Source organism: Dendrobates tinctorius, unplaced genomic scaffold, assembly GCF_039654945.1.
Source record: "Dendrobates tinctorius isolate UK_male_01 unplaced genomic scaffold, ASM3965494v1 ptg000104l, whole genome shotgun sequence".
Classification (NCBI taxonomy): Eukaryota; Metazoa; Chordata; class Amphibia; order Anura; family Dendrobatidae; genus Dendrobates; species Dendrobates tinctorius.
In genome coordinates, this window is record NW_027361772.1 from 15,258,543 (window position 1) to 15,282,839 (window position 24,297).

Here is a 24,297-nt window from a genome sequence, read left to right on the forward strand (position 1 = left end):
AATTGGCGCAGCACGTGAGAAGTCTTGGAGACAGGAGTGGGAGGTTCTGATTATTGAGGATGCTAACCTCAGGTCATTAGCAGAACAGAGGGCGCGGGTAGGGTGGTAGGCTAAGACAAGGAAGGAGATGCAGGGTGGTGCTGAGCCATGGAGAGCTTTGTGGGTGAGAGTGATAAATTTATATTGAACTCTGCAGAGGATGGGTAACCATACTGCAAATTAAAAAAAAAAACCCACACACACAAATAATAAATAATAATCTTTATTTTTTTATTTTTATATAGCACTAACATATTCCGCAGCGCTTTTACAGTTTGCACACATTATCATCACTGTCCCCGATGGGGCTCACAATCTAAATTCCCTATCAGTATGTCTTTGGAGTGTGGGAGGAAACCGGAGTACCCGGAGGAAACCCACGCAAACACGGGGAGAACATACAAACTCCTTGCAGATGTTGTCCTTGGTGGGATTCGAACCACTGAGCCACCGTGCTGCCCAGGCGTGTGCATAAGATTTCAGAAATCTCAGATTTTGCTGTAATGTAAAAAGCAACTTTTTTTTAGCCCTTTTACCCCCAAGGATGGTTTGCACATTAATAATCGGGCCAATTTTTACAACTCTGACCACTGTCATTTTATGAGGCCATAACTCTGGAACTCTTCAATGGATCCCGGTGATTTTGAGATGTTTTTTCGTGACATATTGTACTTCATGTTAGTGGTAACATTTCTTCTACATGACTTGTGATTATTTGTGGGGGGGGGACGGAAATTGCAAAAGTTTTTGCAGTTTTCAAACTTTCAATTCTTCCCTTAATCAAAGATATGTCACACAAAATAGTTTATAACATTTCCCTCATGTCTACTTTACATCAGTTCAATTTTTAAACAATAATTTTTTTTTTGTTAGGAAGTTAGAACGGGTTAGGAAGTCACTACCCCCTGATGAAGTCACAACAGTGACGATACGCGTTATGGGAGCGGCACTTTCCCCCTCCACACTGATCTTTGCTTAATAGCAGTCTCTATTTTGTGAAGCATGTCTTATTTCAGCCGGGCGCTTGAGGTCGTAAAGTATATAAGGGAAGGGTGCTTCATTTTTTGCAATCCTGTAGTCCTCTGCACAATATATATATATATATATATATTTTTTTTTTTTTTTTCCAGCCTCATATATAGAATATTGGCTGGTGCACCAGCCTCTATCATTTTTGACTGATATTTGGTGCCATAAAACCCATATACATTTTTTTAGGTGTGGTTTCTGTTGTGTTCCTTCCATATACCACCCCCTGCTGCAGGATACATGTATATGTAGGGAAGGTGACCTGACGGACGGACGGACTAGTCAGAGTGAAGAAGGAAAGGTTTGCACAGTGTAGGTAGGTGTCAGTTATTACAGTGGGGAAACAGCTAGGAAAGTGTAGTGGACGTGCAGTACCTTGGGATGACCATTAGATGGCAGGGTGGAGTGTGAGCAAAGGACTTGACAGCAGCTTAGGGCTTTAGAAACCGTTGGTCATGGGGGTGGGGTTACAGTGACAGGGGACCGGGAGAGCTATAAATACTGAGGGAGGGTTCCAGTCCCCAGGGGGAGCTCCAGTGACAGGAGGACTGCGACAGTCTGCGCTGTGAGGAGAATCCAGACCAGGGGGACTGAGGAGAGAACATCAGGGGGGTGGTCCTGACAGGAAGAACCGCAGGAGGGACGAGACACTGGGTGTGAGACACCGTATTTGTCACGACGACTGATCAGTGGAAGCGCTGTTGGTTTAAGGGCCTAAGGCGGCCACAGTGACGGAACTGTCAGGAGCGTCGACGAGTGAAGAGGGGACGGGGTGTGCAGACACGTCCCCCAGTTTAATGTACGGTGTGTAAGAAGCAGCCCTGGAAACGGAGGGCCGTGAGGTGAAGGAAGTGCGGTGTGCTTCTGAGGCCGTCAGGCGGACGGCGAGTGAAATAAACTTGGACTTGTTGCACCCAGAATCTGCCTCCATCTTGTCTCTGTTTTTATCTCTGCGCGGTAAGAAGAGGGACCACCCCCCCAGCTCGGCCCACATATACACTACTCAGTTATTATTAATGTCTTTCTATATATTATGTATCTCAGCATAGTTTATAATTAGGAACCGACCTAACATCTTATTATAAGGCTGTTATGTATTATCTATACCTCCGTTGTAGGCATGCTGCACATGGGATTTATGTACATCTAGTGGATTACTCGTAGGGTGTGTTGCTGTTCTCATCTATACAGATATTTGTTAAAAACCTCTGTATATTTTAAATGGTTTTATATTCTTCTGCTTTTTGGTGTTTTGTATTGCCTCTGAAATAAAAATTGTAATTTTTTCATGGTGATCCCTACTTGATATGTACGTCTTCTTTACCTCTAGTTTGCTATGATTCTAAAGGGCCTGTCACACTTAGTGATATCGCTAGCAATATCGCTATAACGTCACTGGTTTTGTGACGCAGCAGCGATATTGCTATGTCTGATGCTTACCTCCGACTGGCTCCCCCGCTGATTATCGCTGATCGGGCGAGAACGTCCTGGACCGTTTCTCGTCGTCAGCTTCCTGATAGGCTTCCTGTGGCAGCGACGAGCGACGCGGGCAGATGTCAGGATCGCCGTGTCTGACAGGTAAGTAGCGACCCCTGACATGTCGCTGGTGAGATCTGCCTGTGTGGCAGCTCACTAGCGACCACTTAGCGATGCACCAGCGATCCTGACCGGGATCGCTGGTACATCGCTAAGTGTGACATGACAGTACCCCAAGACATACTGTGGTTGGATCCCATCTAATGAGTATCACTATTTGATGGTGCCCTCCACGTTTGTGTAATAACCAGTGTAATGACTGGCACAAGGTAGAAGCATCGGTGTAGCTGTTGGAGTGGAATATGATCCTGGCTGCTGCATTCAGGACGGATTGGAGGGGGGAGAGTTTAGTATGAGGGAGACTGATTATAGAGAATTACAATAGTCCAGACGAGAATGAATAAAAGCGATAGTTAGGCTGTGTGCCCACGTTGTGTTTAAGCGTTTCCGCTGCGGAAACGCTCAAAAACGCTAACAAAAAGCATTCCCATGCAATCCTATGGGAATCTGCAATTGCTGTGTCCATGCTGCAGATTTTTCCGCTGTGGAATCGCATCACGGTAAAATCCGCAGCATGTCCATTATTTCTGCGGAGTCGCAGCGATTCTGCTGCCATAGGATTGCATTGAAACGCTCACTTTACACATGCCCTGGGTACCATATTTCTATTAAAAATAGAAAAAAAAAAAAAAATCAGGATATACTTACCCTCTGTCGGCCCCTGGAGTCCTCCTGGTTCTTAACGGCGCTGCCAGCAACTTTGGTTCCCAGGGACACATTGCGCGAATGACCTCTGATGACGTAGTGATGCCAAAATATTTTCCACCCAAATTCATATTTTCCCTATTCATTTCTAAAACTATAGCTTTGCTACAATGTTGTGTAGCCTGACCTCAGTGGCGTAACTATCCGGTGCCCCATGCTGATATTTCTTCCATCTAAAACAAATCTTATTTCATGGGACTAACTTTTGGTAGCAGGTAGTGGTAGTTACACCCTTGGTATAAATAATACCACTATACAGAGCAAATATAATACCACTATGTAGTGAATACATAATACCATTATAGAATGCATAAATAGTACTAATATATTTTTATACCATCAGACAGCGCCTAAATAAAGCCACTACAGAGTGCATAAATAAATACTTCTATAAAGTGCTGAAATAAAACAACTATATAATACCACCCAGTAACCAAGTAATGCTATAAATCAGAGCTGAAATAATAACACCATGCCATTACTAAATGATGCCGCCATATGGTGCACACGTTGTCTTGTGGGATAATACTGCAGTCGTTGGGGTGACGGCCTCAGTCTGCGCTGTGCATAGCGGGTCTGTGATGAATGGACCATACGTTTCCTGGCAGCGATGGCTTTTCCAGCCTTCATTATTGTGGCCACATCACATCTCCCGCTGACCCACACTTTTCTGGGGGGGGGGATGCAGGAGTTTGTGGTCCAGATTCCTGCAGCCTCCCACAACGGAGATTCCGGCCCCAGACTTATATCTGCAAGGAAAAATAAGCAATGTGTGCATGAGACCTCAGGGTTCTCATTCACTTTGCTGGCTTCGGGAAACCCTTCAGGTTTGGTGACAAATTTGTGCAGAAAAATCTGCGACAATCTGCAAATTGTGCACAGGCCCTAAGGGTATGTTTCCACGGGACGTAATCCCTGCGCTTTGGATGCAGTGGAAACCCCGCTCCACCCAAAGCGCCACCCCCTGTTGTACGCGTGGTGATACTGCATGTGCTCATTGAAAACATCCGAAATCACCGCATCATGTCCATAGACTGGGTTATTTATCTTGCGGAGACGGAGCGTCTCCGCAAGATAAATAGACATGCTGCGGTCTATAACGGCGTGCCGCATGTCTGGATACGCAAGTCCAGAGGCGTCCCTGCACATATAGTGGAGACGGGATTTCATAAAATCCCCTCCACTATGCTGTAACATCTGGATGCTGCGTAAAATCCGCAGCAAATCCAGAACAAGTACGCCACGTGGAAACATTCCCTAACACATCAAGATAGTATGACTGGCATTTGTTATACAGTATACACATTGGTGTATGTATATACAGATATGACAGTTTATACTGTATAACTGCTGATGTGTGGATTATTCTTTATACTATAGTGGTATACTATGGGCACAGATCTACAGTACAATGTTCTATACACTGGATGGATCAATCCTGCACCTGGTCCAGGACATACTGTACATACAGTGTATATACACAGGGCCATGTATATAGCATGTGGTGTCGAGTCACCAGGTTCAGGCTTGATCACTCCAGTGCTGGATTCTGTATGGAGTCTGTCACGCTCGGTGTAGGGAGATTTATTGCAGCAGACTGAACTTTGCTGAAGCTGGTGACCTGGCACTGACAGGGTGACCCCACTCCTGCAATATATCTGAGCATCAGCAGAGTGGCCGCTGATACAGGACACACAGGGCCCTGGACTTATGGAGGTGAGCAGCGTCCACCTCCTCACCACACAGAGAGCTGAAGCTCTTAGGCCTGTTTCACACATCCGTTTGTCACCATCAGTCAAAATCCGCTGTTTTGCTAGAAAAACGGATCTGCCATTTTTCTTGGTGGATCAGTTTTTTTCCCCATTGACTTGCATTATCAGCGGATTTTGACTGATGGACGTCCGTTGCATCCGTATGTCTGCGGATCTGCCAAAATGTTGGCGTCCGCTGATATCACCCAACGGACCATGCAACGTTTTTTTCTCTGGCTGGATCCGCATTTTGTGTTTATCTACGGATTTAACCCGCAATTCCTTCTCGCTGCTGGATATATCTCTCTCTCACCTCCCTCCATCGCGGTGACGACCCGGCTCCTTTAAATTTCATCCTACCGTGAACCGTAGCGGTCTGGTGCCACACGTTTTATCCGTACCCAGGCGGGTCCATTTTCTGCCATTTTAGCGGATTTCAATGGCCAGAAAAAACGTAAGTGTGAAACAGGCCTTAGGCTGTGTGCACATGCTGCGGATTCTGCTGTGGATCCGCAGCAGTTTTGCTGTGGTGTACAGTAGCTTTATAACCTATGGAAAAAAAAAAAAACCTGCTGTGCACATGCTGCGGAATTTTCCCGCGCGGATTTGGTGCAGTTTCAAAACCACGGATTCTGCTGCGGTTTGCCACCTCCTCCATTGTGGAGATGAAAAACCATTGAGCAATCCGCAGGTAAAACCGCAGGTCTTTTGACCTGCAGATTTACCTGCGGATTTTACAAAAAACGCGCGGCCAAATCTGCAGAGCATTCCGCAGCGTGTGCACGTACCCTCAGGCTATGTGCACACGCTGCGGATTGGTCTGCAGATTTGTATCTGCGGAACCGCAGGTAAAATGACCTGCGGTTTTCCCCTGTGGTTTATCACCTCTACAATGGAGGAGATGGTAAACCGCAGCAGAATCCGCAGAAAAGAAGTCACATGTCATTTCTTTCTGCAGATTCAAAACCGCAGCTTTTCTGCAGTTAAAAATCCGCAGCATGTGCACAGCAGAATGTAAATCCCATAGACTTGCATAGTACTGTACACTGTCTGCAGAACTGCTGCGGATCCGCAGAGGCCAAGTCCACAGCAGAATCCGCAGCGTGTGCACAGCAGAATGTAAATCCCATAGACTTGCATAGTACTGTACACTGTCTGCAGAACTGCTGCGGATCCGCAGAGGCCAAGTCCACAGCAGAATCCGCAGCGTGTGCACAGCAGAATGTAAATCACATAGACTTACATGGTACTGTACACTGTCTGCAGAACTGCTGCGGATCCGCAGAGGACAAGTCCACAGCAGAATCCGCAGCGTGTGCACAGCAGAATGTAAATCACATAGGATAACATGCTACTGTACACTGTCTGCAGAACTGCTGCAGATCTGCAGGGGCCAAAACCACAGCGGAACCACAGCAGAATCCACAGCGTGTGCACACAGCCTTAGTCGCTGATGTCTCCTCTCCAGCAGGAAGAAGATGCAGCCGTGTTCCCTCTACCTCAGCAGAGGCTGCACACAGGGAGTAGTGAGCGTGTCTGGTGCAGGTCCATCGTGATGCAGCTGGCCAGGACATATAGAACAGGCCGAATCAGCTGCTTCGTGGCCCTGCTCGGCTGCCCCCTCCCCCTACACACCCTCTGACTAGGAGGAATCTGGGATCTCCTGACTCCTAGCAGGCGCCATGGTGTTAGTGCCTCTAACCTACCGCCCCTGTTTGGAGGTATAAATGGGTCCCCGTTTACACCAGTGACACGTCCACACACAGTCTGCAGCAGAAACCGCACTTGCTTTTAGCGAGCAGCTTAATGCCATGAGAGCAGGCTGCAGAGAAGCAACATGTGAACACAGCGTAATAAAAATAGAGAGATTTTTCCTGCAGAAACTCTCTGATCCTATCCCAAACCGCACAGCGCTGCTCAGTTCTTGCTCTGACAGTTGGCCCAGAAGACCCCGTGTGTACACCGCCCTAGTCGCCACTTACAGCCGATGCTAACGGGCGCCAGTGTCCACGATCCACCCTCCATGCACACACTGTGACCGGGGTGGGCAGAATCATCCATAGCCGGCATGATTGCTCTGCTGCTCCAGGTAAATGGCTTCCGGGAGGAGGCGGGACAAGTGTCACGTGATCGCCTTCGCTCGGTATCCACTCCCTCCTCTCCTGTCTCCTCGCAGACTTTGATGAAGCCGACAGAGGAAAACCAACGAACATAGCTATAGACGCAGCACTGGACCGAGATGGCCGCGACGCACCCCAATCACCGCGTGCTTTCTCTCACTGACCGTACACGGCGAAATGGGCATGCCGGGAGCTGTAGTTTTTCTGTTTTCAGGCATGCGCAGTGGAATATATTTATGTCTACTGTTAAATAAATCTTTATTTTTATATAGCGCTAACATATTCCGCAGCGCTTTACAGTTTGCACACATTATCATCACTCACAATCTAGATTCCTTATCAGTATGTCTTTAGAATGTGGGAGGAAACCGTAGAACCCGGAGGAAGCCCACGCAAACACGGAGAGAACATACAAACTCCTTGCAGATGTTGTCCTTGGTGGGATTCGAACCCAGGACCCACTAACCACTGAGCCACGTGATGTTTGCATCAACAAGAGGCTATCAGTACCAACTAAGCCGCTATGGCATGTAAGGGGTTAGAGAGAAAAGACTCAGGCTATGTGCACACGCTGCGGATTCACCCGCGGATTTGTATCTGCAGAACCGCAGGTACAATGACCTGTGGATTCCCCTGCGGTTTATCATCTCCACAATGGAATAGGTGGCAAACCGCAGCGGAATCTGCAGAAAAGAAGTCACATGTCAGTTCTTTCTGCGGATTCAAAACCGCAGCTTTTCCGCAGTTGAAAATCCGCAGCGTGTGCACAGCGGAATGTAAATCCCATAGACTTACATAGTACTGTACACACTGTCTGCAGAACTGCTGCGGATCCGCAGAGGACAAAACTGCAGCGTGTGCACGTAGCCTCAAATTTCCCTCCGTGATGTGCGTTACTGAAGAAAGGGGGGCTTTCCTGGTTACTCCTCCCCGTGTCCTCCATCTTGGTACACCTGTTATACCCCTACAGTGATTTTCTGCAGCCTAATGTTAGTGACCTGGGTTTTGTTGCTACGGTAACAAAAAGTCTAAAAAATGTGTGGGTTTCAGCACAAGCCCCATTCATGACCGTTACGCTGCCTGCAATGTAGTGCATGCAATCTGAGGCCGTTCACGGGTGTAACAGGCAGAGGCTACGTTCACAGGTCTGTGTGTCGTGGGCTGAGGTCTCACAGCCCCACAGCCTCCCCATGTTTCACACACTGATTGGTGGAATAGGGGGCCAGAGGCCCCTTCTCCACCAATGCATTCAGCGCAGATGGAGTGAGCCGGTGACAAAGGTCGGTCACGGTGCGGAACGTGGGCCACTGTTTTCAGCCCATTGGCTGTCTCAGTTGCATTTTGCCCAGGTCTGCCTGTGTTTGTCTGGCATGAAAGAATTTTAACACAGGCGAATAGGAGATGGCAAAATTAACCCCTTTACTCCCAAGGGTGGTTTGCACGTTAATGCCCGGGCCAATTTTTATAATTCTGACCACTGTCTCTTTATGACGTAATAACTCTGAAACGCTTCCATGGATCCCGGTGATTCTCACATTGTTTTCTCGTGACATATTGAACTTCATGATAATGGTAAAATTTCATTCATATAACTTACGTTTATTTGTGAAAAAAAACAGAAATTTGGAGAAAGTTTTGAAAATTTCACAATTTTCCAACTTTGAATTTTTATGCCCTTAAATCACAGAGATACGGCACACAAAAAACTTAATAAGTAACATTTCCCACATGTTTACTTTACATCAGCACAATTTGGGAACCAAAATTTATTTTTGTTAGGAAGTTATAAGGGTTAAAAGTTTAAAATTGTATTTTTAGGGACCACATCACATTTGAAGCCACTTTGAGGGGTCTATATGATAGAAAATACCCAAAAGTGACACCATTCTAAAAACTGCACCCCTCAAGCTGCTCAAAACCACACTCAAGAAGTTTATTAACCCTTCAAGTGCGTCACAGGAATTTTTTGAATGTTTAAAAAAGAAAAAAAAGGAACATTTAAATTTTTTTCACAAAAAAAATTACTTCAGGTTCAATTTTTTTATTTAAGGCTGGTTTCACATTTGCGCTTTATAGCACAGCGACGGCTTGCACACGGCCGCCGCTAAGCCCCGTCCCCTCCCGGCTCCCTGCCCACCCCATCCATTCATCAGCGCCTACTAGCGCACATGGACGCTTGCGATCTGCGCACCCTATCTTTAGCATAGGGTGCACAGACCGTGCGCTAGTAGGATTTTAGTGTGCGCTGCGCACTTTTGAAGGTGCGCCGTGCACGCCAAAATGCAACATGCTGCGTTCAGCGCACCTTCAAATGTGCGCAGCGCACGCTAAAATCCTACTAGCACACGGCCAGCACACGGTCTGCGCACCCTATGCTAAAGATAGGGTGCGCAGATCGCAAGCGTCCATGTGCTCTAGTAGGCGCCGATGACCAAATGGGGCGGGCCGGGAGGGAGCGGGGCTTAGCGGCAGCCGTGCACAGGCCGTCTCTGCGCTATAAAGCGCAAATGTGAAACCGGCCTTACCAAGGGTAACAGGAGAAATTGGAATGGAAAAGTTATTGTGCAATTTGTCCTGAGTACGCCGATACCTGATATGTGGGGGGACCACTATTTGGGCGCATGGCAGAGCTCGGAAGGGAAGGAGCGCCGTTTGACTTTGTCACTGCAAAATTGGCTGGAATTCAGATCGGACGCCATGTCACATTTGGAGAGCCCCTGATGTGCCAAGTGACCACATTTTGGAAACTAGACCCCCCAAGGAACTTATCTAGATATGTGGTGAGCTCTTTGAACCCACAAGGGCTTCACAGAAGTTAATAACGTACAGCCGTACAATTAAAAACAATCATTTTTTCCACAAAAATGATCTTTTCACCCCCAATTTTTATTTTCCCAAGAGTAACAGGCCCCCAAAAGTTATTGTGCAATTTGTCCTAAGTACGCTGATACCCCACATATGGGGGTAAACCACTATTTTGGCGCATGGCAGAGCTCGGAAGGGAAGCAGCGCCATTTGACTTTTTTGGCTGGAATGGAGATCAGACTCCATGTCGCGTTTGGAAAGCCAAACCCAACCCTAACCCCAACACACCCCTAACCCTAATCTCAGCCCTAACCCTAATGGGAAAATGGAAATAAATACATTTTTGTAATTTTATTATTTTTCCCTAACTAAGGGGGTGATAACGGGGGGTTTGATTTACTATTTATGGCGGTTTTTATGTTTGGCAGCTGTCGCACGCTAAAAGACGCTTTTTATTGTAAAAATAGTTTTTGCATCACCACATATTGAGAGCTATAATTTTTCCATATTTTGACCCACCGAGTCATGTGAGGTCTTATTTTTTGCGGGATGAGTTGACGTTTCTATTGGTACCATTTTCGGGCACGTGACATTTTTTGATCGCTTTTTATTCCAAATTTTGGGATGCAGAATGAATAAAAACCAGCGTTTCATGAATTTCTTTTGGGGGGGTGCGTTTACACCGTTCCGTGTGCGGTAAAATTGATAAAGCGGTTTTATTCTTCGGGTCAGTACGGTTACAGTGATACCTCATTTATGTCGTTTTATGTTTTGGCGATTTTATGCAATGAAAACAATTTTATATAAAAAATTATTTTTGCATTGCTTTATTCTGAGAGCTATAACTTTTTTATTTTTTTCGCTGATGATACTGTATGGTGGCTCGTTTTTGCGGGACAAGATGACGTTTTCAGCGGTACCATGGATATTTATATGCGTCTTTTTGATCGCGCGTTATTGCACTTTGTTCGGCGGTATGATGATAAAGATTTGTTATTGGCTTTTTTATTTTTTAAGGGGTTAACTTGTGGGACAGTTTTATAGGGCGGGTCGTTACGGACGCGGCGATACCAAATATGTGTACTTTTATTGTTTTTTTTTATTTTCAAAAAATGACTTAGGGAAATTTTTTATTTTTTTTTTAATTTATTTAGCGATTTTTTTATAAATTATTTTTACACTTTTTTTTTTTTTTTTTTTTAACTTTAATACATTGTGCCAGGGGGGACATCACTGTCATGTGTGAGATCGCTGATCTGTCACATCACAGATCGTTATGACAGATCAGCGATCTGACACAGGCAGTGCAGAAGGCTTCCTCATGAATGCGCTTTGCAGGCAGTGAGGAAGCCGGCTCCCTGCAGGCCCCCGTCGCCATATTGGATCCAGGGACCTGCAGGGAAGGAGCCCCCTGGAGCAGCGCTGCACATCGCGCTGCTGTGGGGGTCTCAGGGAAGCAAGGAGGGAGCCCCTCCCTGCCGATGCTTCCCTAAACCCCTGGTACACTGCGATTGTGTTTGATTGCAGTGTGCTAGGGGTTAACGTTTCGGGGGCGGTCTGTGACAGACAGTCCCCGACAGTGCCGGGTGTTAGCTGTGATAAGAAGCTGACACCCGGCCGCGATCAGCGGGGGGGGCGCCGCTGATCGCTATGACGTACTATTCCGTCCTTGGGACTTAGGTCCCAGGTCACATGGATGGAATAGTATGTCTAATGTAGGAAAGGGGTTAAAGGGAATCTGTCAGGTGATTTGGGTGTCGTATCCTAATAGTATCCTGAAATAGCGCTTGTTCAGCCCTTTCATGATATGTAACTTTTATTACTGTACGGGGCCCCATTGTGTTCCTTCAAGCCCCGGACAAATGTATTGTCTCACACCAGCAAGTCAAGCATATGTAAATAATTAATGAATATTCACTACTTTCTCCGCCCACCCCTCCCAACCAGCGTCACTGATTGGATGCAGTCAGACTGCTGTGTTAATTGGGAAGGATCACATCACAATCCTCTGACTGGCCGTGGGCTCTTTTGATCTGAGCGTGACAGGATGTATTTCTAGGCATTTACATATGCTTGACTTGCTGGCGTGAGACAATAAATTTGTCCAGGGCTTACAGCAACACAATATGGGGTCCCATACAGTAATAAAAAGTACATATCCTGCCCTACTTCAGGATATTATTAGGATAGGACACACAAATCAATTGTCTCTGTGAGCATACATCGGACTGCACTCTGATGTTTTACATGTGTAAGAGTGATGGACCGTGCTGTCGTGTTCCTACCCCTGAAGACACCAATTGTGTGATGTTATATTGTAAAGTCTTGTGTCTTTTGTATATATTGTGTCATGCGAGTTGTACGGTATACAGTGTCATAAGTGTTGTTTGTTATGAATGGGTCACCGAGGAGGAAAACAAGACCAAGCCAAGTCACAGAAAACCAGAGAGGTTGGTAACTACGCGGATTGCAGATCCCTGATCCTAACCACACAACTAACAACAGCCGTGGAGCGTACCTACGATGATTCTAGACGCCTCGTCACAGCCGGAGGACTAAATACAGTGCCTACAAGTAGTATTCAACCCCCTGCAGATTTAGCAGGTTTACACATTCGGAATTAACTTGGCATTGTGACATTTGGACTGTAGATCAGCCTGGAAGTGTGAAATGCACTGCAGCAAAAAAGAATGTTATTTCTTTGTTTAATTTTTTTTTAAAATGTGAAAAGTTTATTCAGAGGGTCATTTATTATTCAACCCCTCAAACCACCAGAATTCTGTTTGGTTCCCCTAAAGTATTAAGAAGTATTTCAGGCACAAAGAACAATGAGCTTCACATGTTTGGATTAATTATCTCTTTTTCCAGCCTTTTCTGACTATTTAAGACCCTCCCCAAACTTGTGAACAGCACTCATACATGGTCAACATGGGAAAGACAAAGGAGCATTCCAAGGCCATCAGAGACAAGATCGTGGAGGGTCACAAGGCTGGCAAGGGGTACAAAACCCTTTCCAAGGAGTTGGGCCTACCTGTCTCCACTGTTGGGAGCATCATCCGGAAGTGGAAGGCTTATGGAACTACTGTTAGCCTTCCACGGCCTGGAAAGCCTTTGAAAGTTTCCTCCCGTGCCGAGGCCAGGCTTGTCCGAAGAGTCAAGGCTAACCCAAGGACAACAAGGAAGGAGCTCCGGGAAGATCTCATGGCAGTGGGGACATTGGTTTCAGTCAATACCATAAGTAACGTACTCCACCGCAATGGTCTCCGTTCCATACGAGCCCGTAAGGTACCTTTACTTTCAAAGCGTCATGTCAAGGCTCGTCTACCGTTTGCTCATGATCACTTGGAGGACTCTGAGACAGACTGGTTCAAGGTTCTCTGGTCTGATGAGACCAAGATCGAGATCTTTGGTGCCAACCACACACGTGACGTTTGGAGACTGGATGGCACTGCATACGACCCCAAGAATACCATCCCTACAGTCAAGCATGGTGGTGGCAGCATCATGCTGTGGGGCTGTTTCTCAGCCAAGGGGCCTAGCCATCTGGTTCGCATCCATGGGAAGAAGGATAGCACGGCCTACCTGGAGATTTTGGCCAAGAACCTCCGCTCCTCCATCAAGAATCTTAAGATGGGTCGTCATTTCATCTTCCAACAAGACAACGACCCAAAGCGCACAGCCAAGAAAACCAAGGCCTGGTTCAAGAGGCAAAAAATCAAGGTGTTGGAGTGGCCTAGTCAGTCTCCTGACCTTAACCCAATTGAAAACTTGTGGAAGGAGCTCAAGATTAAAGTCCACATGAGACACCCAAAGAACCTAGATAACTTGGAGAAGATCTGCATGGAGGAGTGGGCCAAGATAACTCCAGAGACCTGTGCCGGCCTGATCAGGTCTTATAAAAGACGATTATTAGCTGTAATTGCAAACAAGGGTTATTCCACAAAATATTAAACCTAGGGGTTGAATAATAATTGACCCACACTTTTATGTTTAAAATTTTTTAACATTTAACTGAGCAACATAACTTTTTGGTTTGTAAGATTTATGCATCTGTTAATAAATCCTGCTCTTGTGTGAAGTTTGAAGGCTCTTAACTTATTTGCATCTTATCAAACCTGCTAAATCTGCAGGGGGTTGAATACTACTTGTAGGCACTGTAAGCCTAAAGCAAGAAAAGGGGAAATCTAAAACTGCCTCAGAGCAGACCTCAAAGGAATAGACAGCCCCCACACATGTATTGACGGTGAGACAAAATGAAAACACGAATACAGGTAGGAAAATAGGCTGAGCAACGATGGAGCCCACACTAACTAGAAAGGAAAGGAAAGATACTGTCTGCAATCATGCCAAAAAACCCTGCAATAATATCCAACACTTCTGATAGCAAAAAATACCCTGAAGTCACTACACTTCTCCCACTATATCAGCACTCTGGTATATTCTGAGAACAGAGCAAAAAGAGGCCAATCTAATAAGGGACAAAAAGCAAACTGGCACATACAGTAACATAAGAGTGGAAATTCAGCACAGCCCCAGCCGGGGCTGGCTGACCACACAATAAACTGAATGGACCAAACCAAATCAAATGTGAACATTAGCAAAGATAGCTTGAGAAGGCAGGAACTGAGCTGGAAACTAAGACCTCAGGCAGCAGGAAAAAATCACCAGCATGGGAATAGGGAGTCGGCTGTCTTAAATCCAGTCTGAGACTCCAGATGTCCACTCCTCTTCCTCATTATCAGGTGGCAGGTCTCTGTTAATTAGATCAGCTTCACTACCTCCTGCCACCACCAGAGGGAGCCCGGAAAGAGACCTCACAACTCCTCTGTCAGCATAACCAGCTCCCTCACCAGAAACCAGAGGCAGACCAGAAAATGAGTTCACAACAGTTGTTTATGTAATGTGTTCTTGTATAGTGTGTAGTAATGTAAGGTATTTAAGGTATAGTGTAAGGTATTGTGTTATAAAATAGTTACTGTAATGTATAGGGATGTATATAGTTGACGATAGGGTAAGTTGAGTTAATGTTTGGGACTAGCCCACAGTGAGTGAGGATAGTGTTAGAAAGAATGCCTGTTTTCCTCCTAGGAAGTAAGATAGGATCTGGAGTGCTAAGTGAGTAGTGCTGAATCAGAGGGTGACTGATCGAAAAGGAGACCGAAGGAGGGATAGCATGATCCTGAGGAAAAGTGACAAACCAAACAGTGGCCTTCCAGAAATGGGTTCTAGGAGAGGAAACCTAGCCATGAGATAAAGAACTTGTAACGCAGATGGTAACGGGCCTTAGTTAGCAGGACTGAGACGAGAACTAGTGATGGTCCCGAGGGGGAGATCTAGGGCGCCAGTATTGGAAGAAATAGGATGCAGAACCACTGGGCAAGTAAGGAGACTTGTGAATAAAAACTATTGTTAAAGCTGGGTTGTGACAAAGTAGGGAGTGTGCCTTGAAAGCCCTGAAGTAGATTACAGAGGAAGGATACTGTGTGGAAAATTCTTCATACTGTAAAGGAAACGTCCACAGGCATAACTGGGGGGGGAAGCCAGGACATCTGCCCCGGGCGCAGCCGGCATAGGGGCGCAGTTGGGCTGCCTAATGTGGCGGTCAGGAAGTGGAAGTAGGGGGCGTGGCTGAGTTGCTGAAGCCACAGAGCGCGGAAGCATTCAGACTTTGCGGGAACAGACTGTGCACAGCAGGGAGAAGCGAGTGCTCCGTCCCTCGAGCACCGTAGGCCCGCCCCCGAGCATTCCCATTGTTACCCGCAGAGACTGTGAGCAGAGACGTGCTGTGTGCCTGTTGGCCCCTGCAAAGAAAGGTGCCAAACGCTTTGGACCCGTGAGTGCTGCGCGCGTGCCGCCTAAGAGAGACCTGGAGTGTGATCGTGAACTGCTCCCTGTCCCCCAGGGGATATTTGCCGAGCCACGTTGGGCTCAGACACAGTGCTGTGGCCCTTACCCTTCCCGCCCCATCAGTATATGGACTAAGGACTCCGCGGAAGGTATCAAAGACTAACTGCTGCCGCCAGGACCCGAATCGTCGTTATTTCCAGGACTTCACCATACCAACCCCGCGCAACCAGGGCTGTGGAGTCGGTAAGCCACAGTTGCGACTCCGACTCCTGGATTTTATCAGGCTCCGACTCCTTCATAAATGGCCAATTCATAACAACAAATTTACTGTTGTAAAATATTAAACATCGTGCTTATTCAGTTTCTCACCATCATATAAGTAATCAGACCACTTAGAGCAAAAACTACATTTATTAGAATACAATTAGAATATAGCAAATAACTTTTATAAACTTTTCTAAACTGTAAGTAAATATGCAATAAACACTTTTATGCAGTTAATAAGAAGAAATCTATAAATTTGTCCTCAGAAAAAGTATTGCCTCTGTCAGATCCTCCTTCATGGATGCCCTCAAATCTGATCTAATTTTGAGAGAAGAGAACAAACTCTCTACACTAACTTGTGTTGGTGGCAAAGCAGTAACCACTCGGGCAACATCTCTGACAATGTCAGGATACAGAGGAATCACTTGTTGCACTGTTATTTTTGATGAACGGTCAAATTTCTCAATTTCTTTTAGTGCACATGAAAGATTCTGCTGAAATGTACTGGCTGTGTTCCTTGATGGGGATGACTCTTCTTCTATGCGGGAACGCTTTGCACGGTCCTTGTGATCCAAATATTTTTCGAAATTAAGTTCTTCATCAGTTGATGATGAGGGTGAAGATGTGGCAGGACGACCAAATTCTTCTTGTTCCTCCTGACTGTTCTGCAACCCTTTCATCCTTACTGCTATTTCAAACAGAGCTTCTTTTCCTTTACTCAGCTGTTGATCATCTAGAAGAAACCGATGCATTGGGTCTACATAAACAGCTGCCAAAAGAATGTTATTTTGTAATAGTAGCTCCTCTCTCCGTTTCATTGATGTAGCAATGCCACTTGCAATTAACCCTCCTCTTTGGGACAGGCGAAACATCAGGTTCTTCCACTCCTTTAAGAAAATACCTGGAGTTAAGTCCTCTGCTTGTAATTTTTTAGTCACTGTAAATGGGTGCTCTAGCAATTTTTCCAGCTCAGTCACCTGATTCCACTGACTTTCATTTAGCGTCAGTTGAGGGTTAGCCATGTCTACAAGAAAGGTTTTCAGTTCAACCAAGCGCTGAATCATTAAGTAAGTACTGCCCCATCGTGTGGCTTGATCAATAATTGCCCCTTTTCCAGCACGTCTCTTCAAAATTGAGTCAACTTTAGGGGTTCTGGCTACAGTAGCCATTTTCTCACCTTGCCAATCAGTGCAGCAGCATGTCCTTCTTGCAGACTGTCTCTTATAGCCAGCTGTAGCGTATGCACAACACAGCGCATGTGATGAATGAAAGAACATATTGACACAGTTTCAACAAGATCATCTAAACTATCATGTTGCTGTTCATCTGAAGCAACTTCAGTTTGCTCCTCAGTTACAATACTGTGTTCCTCTATTTCAAACATTTCTGTGTCTGTGGACCCAGAATGTTCTTCTAGCTGCTGGTCACCATCATTACTCTCATTCATTAGCTTAATAGTACTTATCATATTTGAAGCATTGTCAGTTACGACAGAAAGAACTTGCTCTTTTTTAAGTTCATAGTCTTGCAGAACCTTTTCCACCAAGACCTGGAGAAACTCACTGGTGTGATGAGCTTTGGTGTCTTTTACTGCCAATCTCTTGGTAACTATTTCATTTTTGTCACAAACAAATCGGACATTGATGGCAAAATAGTTCACTCTGTGACGTGTGCAGGCATCCATTTTAAGAAACAGAAAGCGTCCCTTGAGAGTTTTTTTAAGTTCTTCCTTTTGTTTAAAAGCTTCTTCGATTACTAATTTTCTAATACTCTCTCTCTCCAGAGAGACACCAAGCTTGCGGGCCATTTCCCCATTCAGACACATAAAAGCTGGTCGTGAAAATAATGAAATAGGCACACTATCCTTTACAACAAGCTCTATGATCTGTTTTTTAAATGTATCTACTGTCATTGTCACAGTAACTTTGTCACTGACAAAATATCTTGCAACTGATGGCTGCAAAGTTCTCTGCTCCTTTGTTTGGCTGGAAGAGCTGGGCACTGGTTCATTGGTTTGGATGCAGTCTTTCTCATCCACTGCTTTCAGTACTTCTGGATGAAAGCGCTGTAAATGTCTCTTTAGATTAGAAGCTCTGGTAGGAGCATTTTTATCTTTGCCTGAATATGCACTCATCTTGGCTTCACAGCATTTGTTTTCGTCTGGATCATTTGTCATACACTGGCAGACATAATGTTTTCTATCTTGAGTGATGGTGAAATGTTCAAATACAGCTGATTTAATGTGATGCTTCTTTGACATTCTCAGGTTTTTAATTCTGCATTCACAATCCAAATGACAATTGTTTTTCCTAAAAACAATTGTACAAAATTATTGCCAGGTCGTACAACTGATATAGTGGTCAGTAATACTGTTATTATTCCTCATGTACTCACAGTTAACTGATGCAAAGTTTGTTGAAAGGATAATACTTCTTACAGTCTTCTTCTTCTGAGTAGCAGGCAGCTGTGAGATGCTTGGAAGACGCACACCTAGTATGATCTAGTCTAGAGGAGGAGCTTTACTACTAAGAATTTGCAACACATTTTCACTTTCAGTTTCATATATTGTAAGTAGGGGGGTTGGGGCAGCATGAGGTTAACCAAGTATAAGATTAGATAAGGGCAGTGGAGAACAGTGATACACAAGAAGTAAGAAATGTCTCTATCTCCAGCAGAACTGCTTATCACTGTTGTTCATAGTTTGATAGAACATATATATTTGAGTAACATTTATAAAATTCATATGAAAGTTCAATTATGAAATATTAATACATTTTTTTTTAAAGCTGGAGTCGGAGTCGGTACATTTCTACCGACTCCGACCAAAACTAACTCCAACTCCGACTCCACAGCCCTGCGCGCAACAACTGATCCAGGTGGCCCAGGCCCGATAAACCTCGAGTGAAGGAAAAACATTGGGTAAGATGATCGTCCTGGCTGCCGCCAACATTGTTCTACCACCAGGTCAAATTGTGCTCACCCTGCCTATCTGAGCCTCTACCCATTTCGAAGGAGTCGAAGTCCAGATAGAGCTAGCTTTTGTGGAGCAGCTACCTCCAGGGTTCCTCATTGCGTGGGCGTTAGCCACTGTTCACGACGGTAATGTACCAGTGCGATGTGTCATCCTCGGGGAGGACGATCTCACGCTTCCACCCAAAAGTGAAGTCTCTCAGATCATGGGCATGCCGGAACAAATGATAACACCAAAAGCCGTTCAACTGGCAGTGAAACGGGGATCCCTGGACAGTGGCTGTAACAGTGTCCTCCGAAACAGAATCCAATCACCTAAAGGAAGGATGCCGAATTCTGGAGCAGATGTGAGCCGAGCTCAGTGAACTCTCACCACAACAGGTGCACCAGATAGAGCGATACCAGGACGTTTTTGCTAGTCATGACGATGATTTTGGGTGTACCACAGTCATCACCCACGAGATCCCAACGGGAAACACTGCATCCATTAGGGAACGATATCAACAAATCCCACCTTAAATGTACAAGAAAGTGAAGATGTTGGCGCATATGTTGCAGAGTGGAGTTATCCGAGAGTGTCAAAGTCCGTGGGCTGCCCCCATTGTTCTCGTACGAAAGAAGGACGGGACTCTGCATTTCTGCGTAGAATAACGGAAACTGAACACCTGCACTGTGCGAGGCTCGTATCCCTTACAGAGAATTGAGGAATCATTGACTGCTCTGGGAAGTGCGAAATTCTTCTCGTTGTTGGATTTGGCAAGTGCCCATGTCCGAGCATGACCGGCGAAGACGGCATTCATACTGCCTATGGGATTGTTCGAGTTCAACCGAATGCCTTTTGGCCTTACTAACACACCCGTGACCTTCCAGCGACTGATGGAGAGATGTCTGGGAGACTTAAACTTCGATGCAACCCTCATCTACTTTGATGACATCATTTATGCACCCACTTTTGAGGAACACCTGCAAAGGCTGGAACAAGTGTTGGGTCGTTTACAGAAGCATTGCCTGAAAGTGAAGCCTTGGAAGTGTCGCCTCTTTCGCACACACATTGACATGTCGTCTCCGCTGAAGGGGTAAGACCGTCACGTGAGAAGTAATAAACCAGGGGAAGAGTCTTGAGGAGATCATTTGCATATTCCCAGTGCCTTCTGGGATAAGTGAAGAGTCTCCGCGAGCTCAACGATCACTGGGTTTTGGCCGTTGCAGCTGAAAAGAGGAAATCGGAAAACCAGGGGAAGAGTCTTGAGGAGATCATTTGGGCTCATCTTTCATCGTTTTTAAGAAATCTCAAGATGGAAGAGGCCAGGAGCCATTTGGTGAGCTGCATTTCTTGCTACATGTTCACAGACTTACCAGTGGAAAAGCCAAACTTCACATGCCACAAATGCAAGCTTGTGTCCCTGTTGGAGGAAAAGTTGCAAAATCTCGAAGAGAGGTTAGCTACGTTGAAGATCATTAAGGAAGGTGAAGAGTTCTTGGACAGAGCAGAATTATCTCTTCATGTTACAGAAAGAGAAGAAATTCGAAGTGCACCTGAAGAAACAGAGGAATGGAGACATGTGACCCAGAGAAGCAGGAGGATCAGGAGGCAGTCAGCACCCATACTGCTCAGAAACCAGTACCAGGCTCTCACGCAGGAAAACAATGAAGAAATACATCAGGATAAGACTTTACCAACAAGCAGCAACCTTGTACGCCTTCAGAGTCCTCCTGGATGGAGAAAGAAAAATGTTGTGAAGAAGAAACGGAGAGTGGTGGTCATGGGGGATTCCCTGTTGAGAGGAACTGAGGCCGCTATCTGCAGACCGGATATTACTTCAAGAGAAATGTGTTGTCTTCCAGGTGCAAAAATTAAAGATGTGTCTGACAGGATATCAGGACTCTTCAGACCTACAGATGACTACCCATTCCTGCTACTACATGTGGGGACAAATGACACTGCAAGAAACGACCTGGAAACCATCTGCAGAGACTTTGAAGACTTAGGCAAGAAAGTGAAAGAACTGGGAGCGCAGGTGGTCTTCTCTTCCATCCTCCCAGTGGATGGCCATGGAACAAGGAGGTGGAATAAGATTCTGCAGGTGAACAACTGGCTACGTCGATGGTGCCGTCAGCAACGATTTGGATTTCTGGATCACGGAGTGAACTACTTATACGATGGACTACTTGCTAGAGATGGGGTGCACCTTACGAAGACTGGTAAGCATGTATTTGGAAGTCGCCTTGCTACACTTGTAAGGAGAGCTTTAAACTAGAACAACATGGGAAGGGAAGCAAAAGACCAGAAAAAGCCATACACCTGACAAATGCTATTGAGAACTCTGCTATTAGAAGTGGAAAGGAAGAACAAAGACGAAAGAATCTAATTAATAAAAATATTGGAGAAATAGAAACCAATCACAAACTAAAATGTTTCTATACTAATGCACAAAGCATGGGCAACAAACAAGGAGAATTGGAACTACTAACACAGGAAAAGAAATATGATGTCATTGGAATCACTGAAACTTGGTGGGACAATACACATGATTGGAATACAAGACTAGAAGGATACAACTTATTTGCAAGAAACAGACTTGATAAACGAGGAGGGGGTGTCGCATTGTATGTTAGAAACGCGTATATCTGCACAGAGATTGAAGCTTCAGAGACTGGGAGTTCTGTGGAAACTGTTTGGGTAAGAATACAAGGACAGAACAATGGAAAGGACACCATTGTAGGCATTTACTACAGGCCGCCTGTGCAAGCTGAAGCTATGGATGAACTCTTTATGCATCAAATGGCCAAGTTCTCCAAAAAATATGACATAGTTGTCATGGGAGATTTCAACTATCCAGACATTTGTTGGGAATCTCTCTCAGGCAAAACTAACAGGTCAAGGAAATTCTTATCCTCTCTTGCTGACAACTTTATCTTCCAAAAGGTAAGGGAGAAAACAAGGGGAACTGCTACCTTGGATCTAATCCTTATAAACAGGGAGGAAATGGTTGAGGAGGTAAAAGTGGCTGGGACCCTAGGAGGTAGCGACCATGCTATTTTAGAATTTTGGATAACTAGAGGCGGAAGACCTGTGAAGACTCAGACGTCAAGGTTAGATTTCAGAAAGGCAGATTTTAAGGGATTCAGAAAGAGAATTGGAGGAATCCAATGGCTGGATATCCTTAAAGACAAAAATGTCCAGGAAGGATGGGAAATCTTGAAAAATAAAATTCTCAAAGCACAGTTGTTAACAATTCCGAAAAGAGGGAAGAATAGGAAGCAGTTAAGGAAACCAGGATGGATGAACACAGAACTTAAGCACATGCTAAAAAGGAAGAAAAAAATGTTTATAAAATGGAAAGAGGGAGGCATATCTAAAGAAGAATATAATGCTGTCTGCAGAACTTGCAGGGCACAAATCAGATTAGCTAAAGCTGAAAATGAATTGAGGCTTGCAAGAGATGTCAAAAGCAATAATAAAGGATTTTGGGGATATGTCAAAAGTAAAAGAAAAGTCAAAGATGCTATAGGATTTTTACAGGATGAAAATGATGAAATGGTAAGACAGGATGTTGAGAAGGCTGAACTTTTAAATTCCTATTTTGCATCTGTTTTCTCTCAGAAAGGAAATGTAACATCAACTGTTATTCACTGTCCTATTAAGGGAATAGAAGAATCCAGGATATCTATAAACAGAAAGATAGTGAGGAAACACTTAGCTAGCCTAAATGAATTCAAGTCTCCAGGTCCAGATGAATTACACCCCAGAGTACTGAAGGAGATAGCAGAAGAAATTTTTGAACCCCTCTCTATAATCTTTGAAAATTCTTGGAGAACAGGAGAAGTGCCAGAAGACTGGAGAAGAGCAAATGTTGTTCCTATCTTTAAAAAGGGGAAGAAGGTGGACCCAGGTAACTATAGGCCGGTGAGTCTGACTTCTATACCAGGAAAGATCTTTGAACAAATTATTAAACAACATGTATGTCAATACCTGGATAAGAATGAAGTGATTAAACAGAGTCAGCATGGGTTTGTAACTAATAAGTCATGTCAGACTAACTTAATTTCCTTCTATGACGGTATCACTGATTGGGTGGATCAAGGAAATGCTGTAGATATAGTATATCTTGACTTCAGCAAAGCATTTGACAAAGTCTCTCATACAATCCTTATTGAAAAAATGATTAAGTATGGAATGGACAAGGCAACTGTTAGGTGGATTCATAACTGGCTTAGTGATCGGACCCAAAGAGTGGTCGTAAATGGCTGCACATCCAGTTGGAAGAATGTCTCAAGTGGGGTACCACAGGGCTCTGTCCTGGGCCCTGTATTGTTCAACATCTTTATCAACGATTTAGATGAAGGAATTGAGGGTAAACTGATTAAATTTGCTGATGACACAAAGCTAGGAGGGATAGCTAATACTAGAGAAGAGAGAGAGAGGATTCAAAAAGATTTAAATAAACTGGAGAAGTGGGCAGCAACAAACAGAATGGTTTTTAACAGGGAGAAATGCAAAGTACTACATCTGGGCAATAAAAATGGAAAAAGCATATATAGAATGGGAGGAATAGGGCTAAGTGACAGCACATGTGAAAAAGACTTGGGTATACTAATAGATCACAGACTGAATATGAGTCAACAGTGTGATGCAGCAGCAAAAAAGGCAAATGCAATTCTAGGATGTATTAACAGAAGCATACAGTCTAGATCACGTGAAGTCATTATTTCCCTCTACTCCTCTTTGGTCAGACCTCATCTGGAATATTGTGTCCAGTTTTGGGCACCACATTTTAAAAAAGACATCAACAAACTGGAGCAAGTTCAGAAAAGAGCGACCAGAATGGTGACCGGTCTGCAAACCCTGTCTTATGAGGAAAGGTTGCAGGATTTGGGAATGTTTAGTTTGCAAAAGAGAAGACTGAGAGGAGACTTAATAGCTGTCTACAAATATCTAAAGGGCTGTCACATTGTAGAAGGATCAACTTTATTCTCATTTGCACAAGGAAAGACTAGAAGCAATGGGATGAAACTGAATGGGAGGAGACACAGATTAGATATTAGAAAAAACTTTTTGACAGTTAGAGTGATCAATGAGTGGAACAGGCTGCCACGAGAAGTGGTGAGTTCTCCTTCAATGGAAGTCTTCAAACAGAGGCTGGACAGACATCTGACTGGGATGATTTAGC

The 24,297-nt window shown here is 44.8% G+C and overlaps 1 protein-coding gene across 9 annotated transcripts in view; it reads right to left on the reverse strand.

Annotated features, from left to right (window-relative positions):
* LOC141100370 (cell adhesion molecule CEACAM20-like) overlaps nucleotides 1–24,297 on the reverse strand; it is a 131,398-nt gene that overhangs the window by 42,656 nt on the left and 64,445 nt on the right. For 3 of the 9 annotated variants that reach the window (XM_073588804.1, XM_073588802.1, XM_073588803.1), the window contains exon 1: nucleotides 7,103–7,794. The exons of 4 other annotated variants lie outside the window; for them this stretch is intronic. In XM_073588804.1, the coding sequence (XP_073444905.1) occupies nucleotides 7,103–7,190 (88 nt within the window). In that variant the 5' untranslated portion in view covers nucleotides 7,191–7,794. Of the gene's footprint in view, nucleotides 1–7,102; nucleotides 7,795–24,297 lie in introns of those variants that run through there. 2 more of the 9 variants (XR_012234683.1, XR_012234684.1) reach the window with 2 other exon arrangements.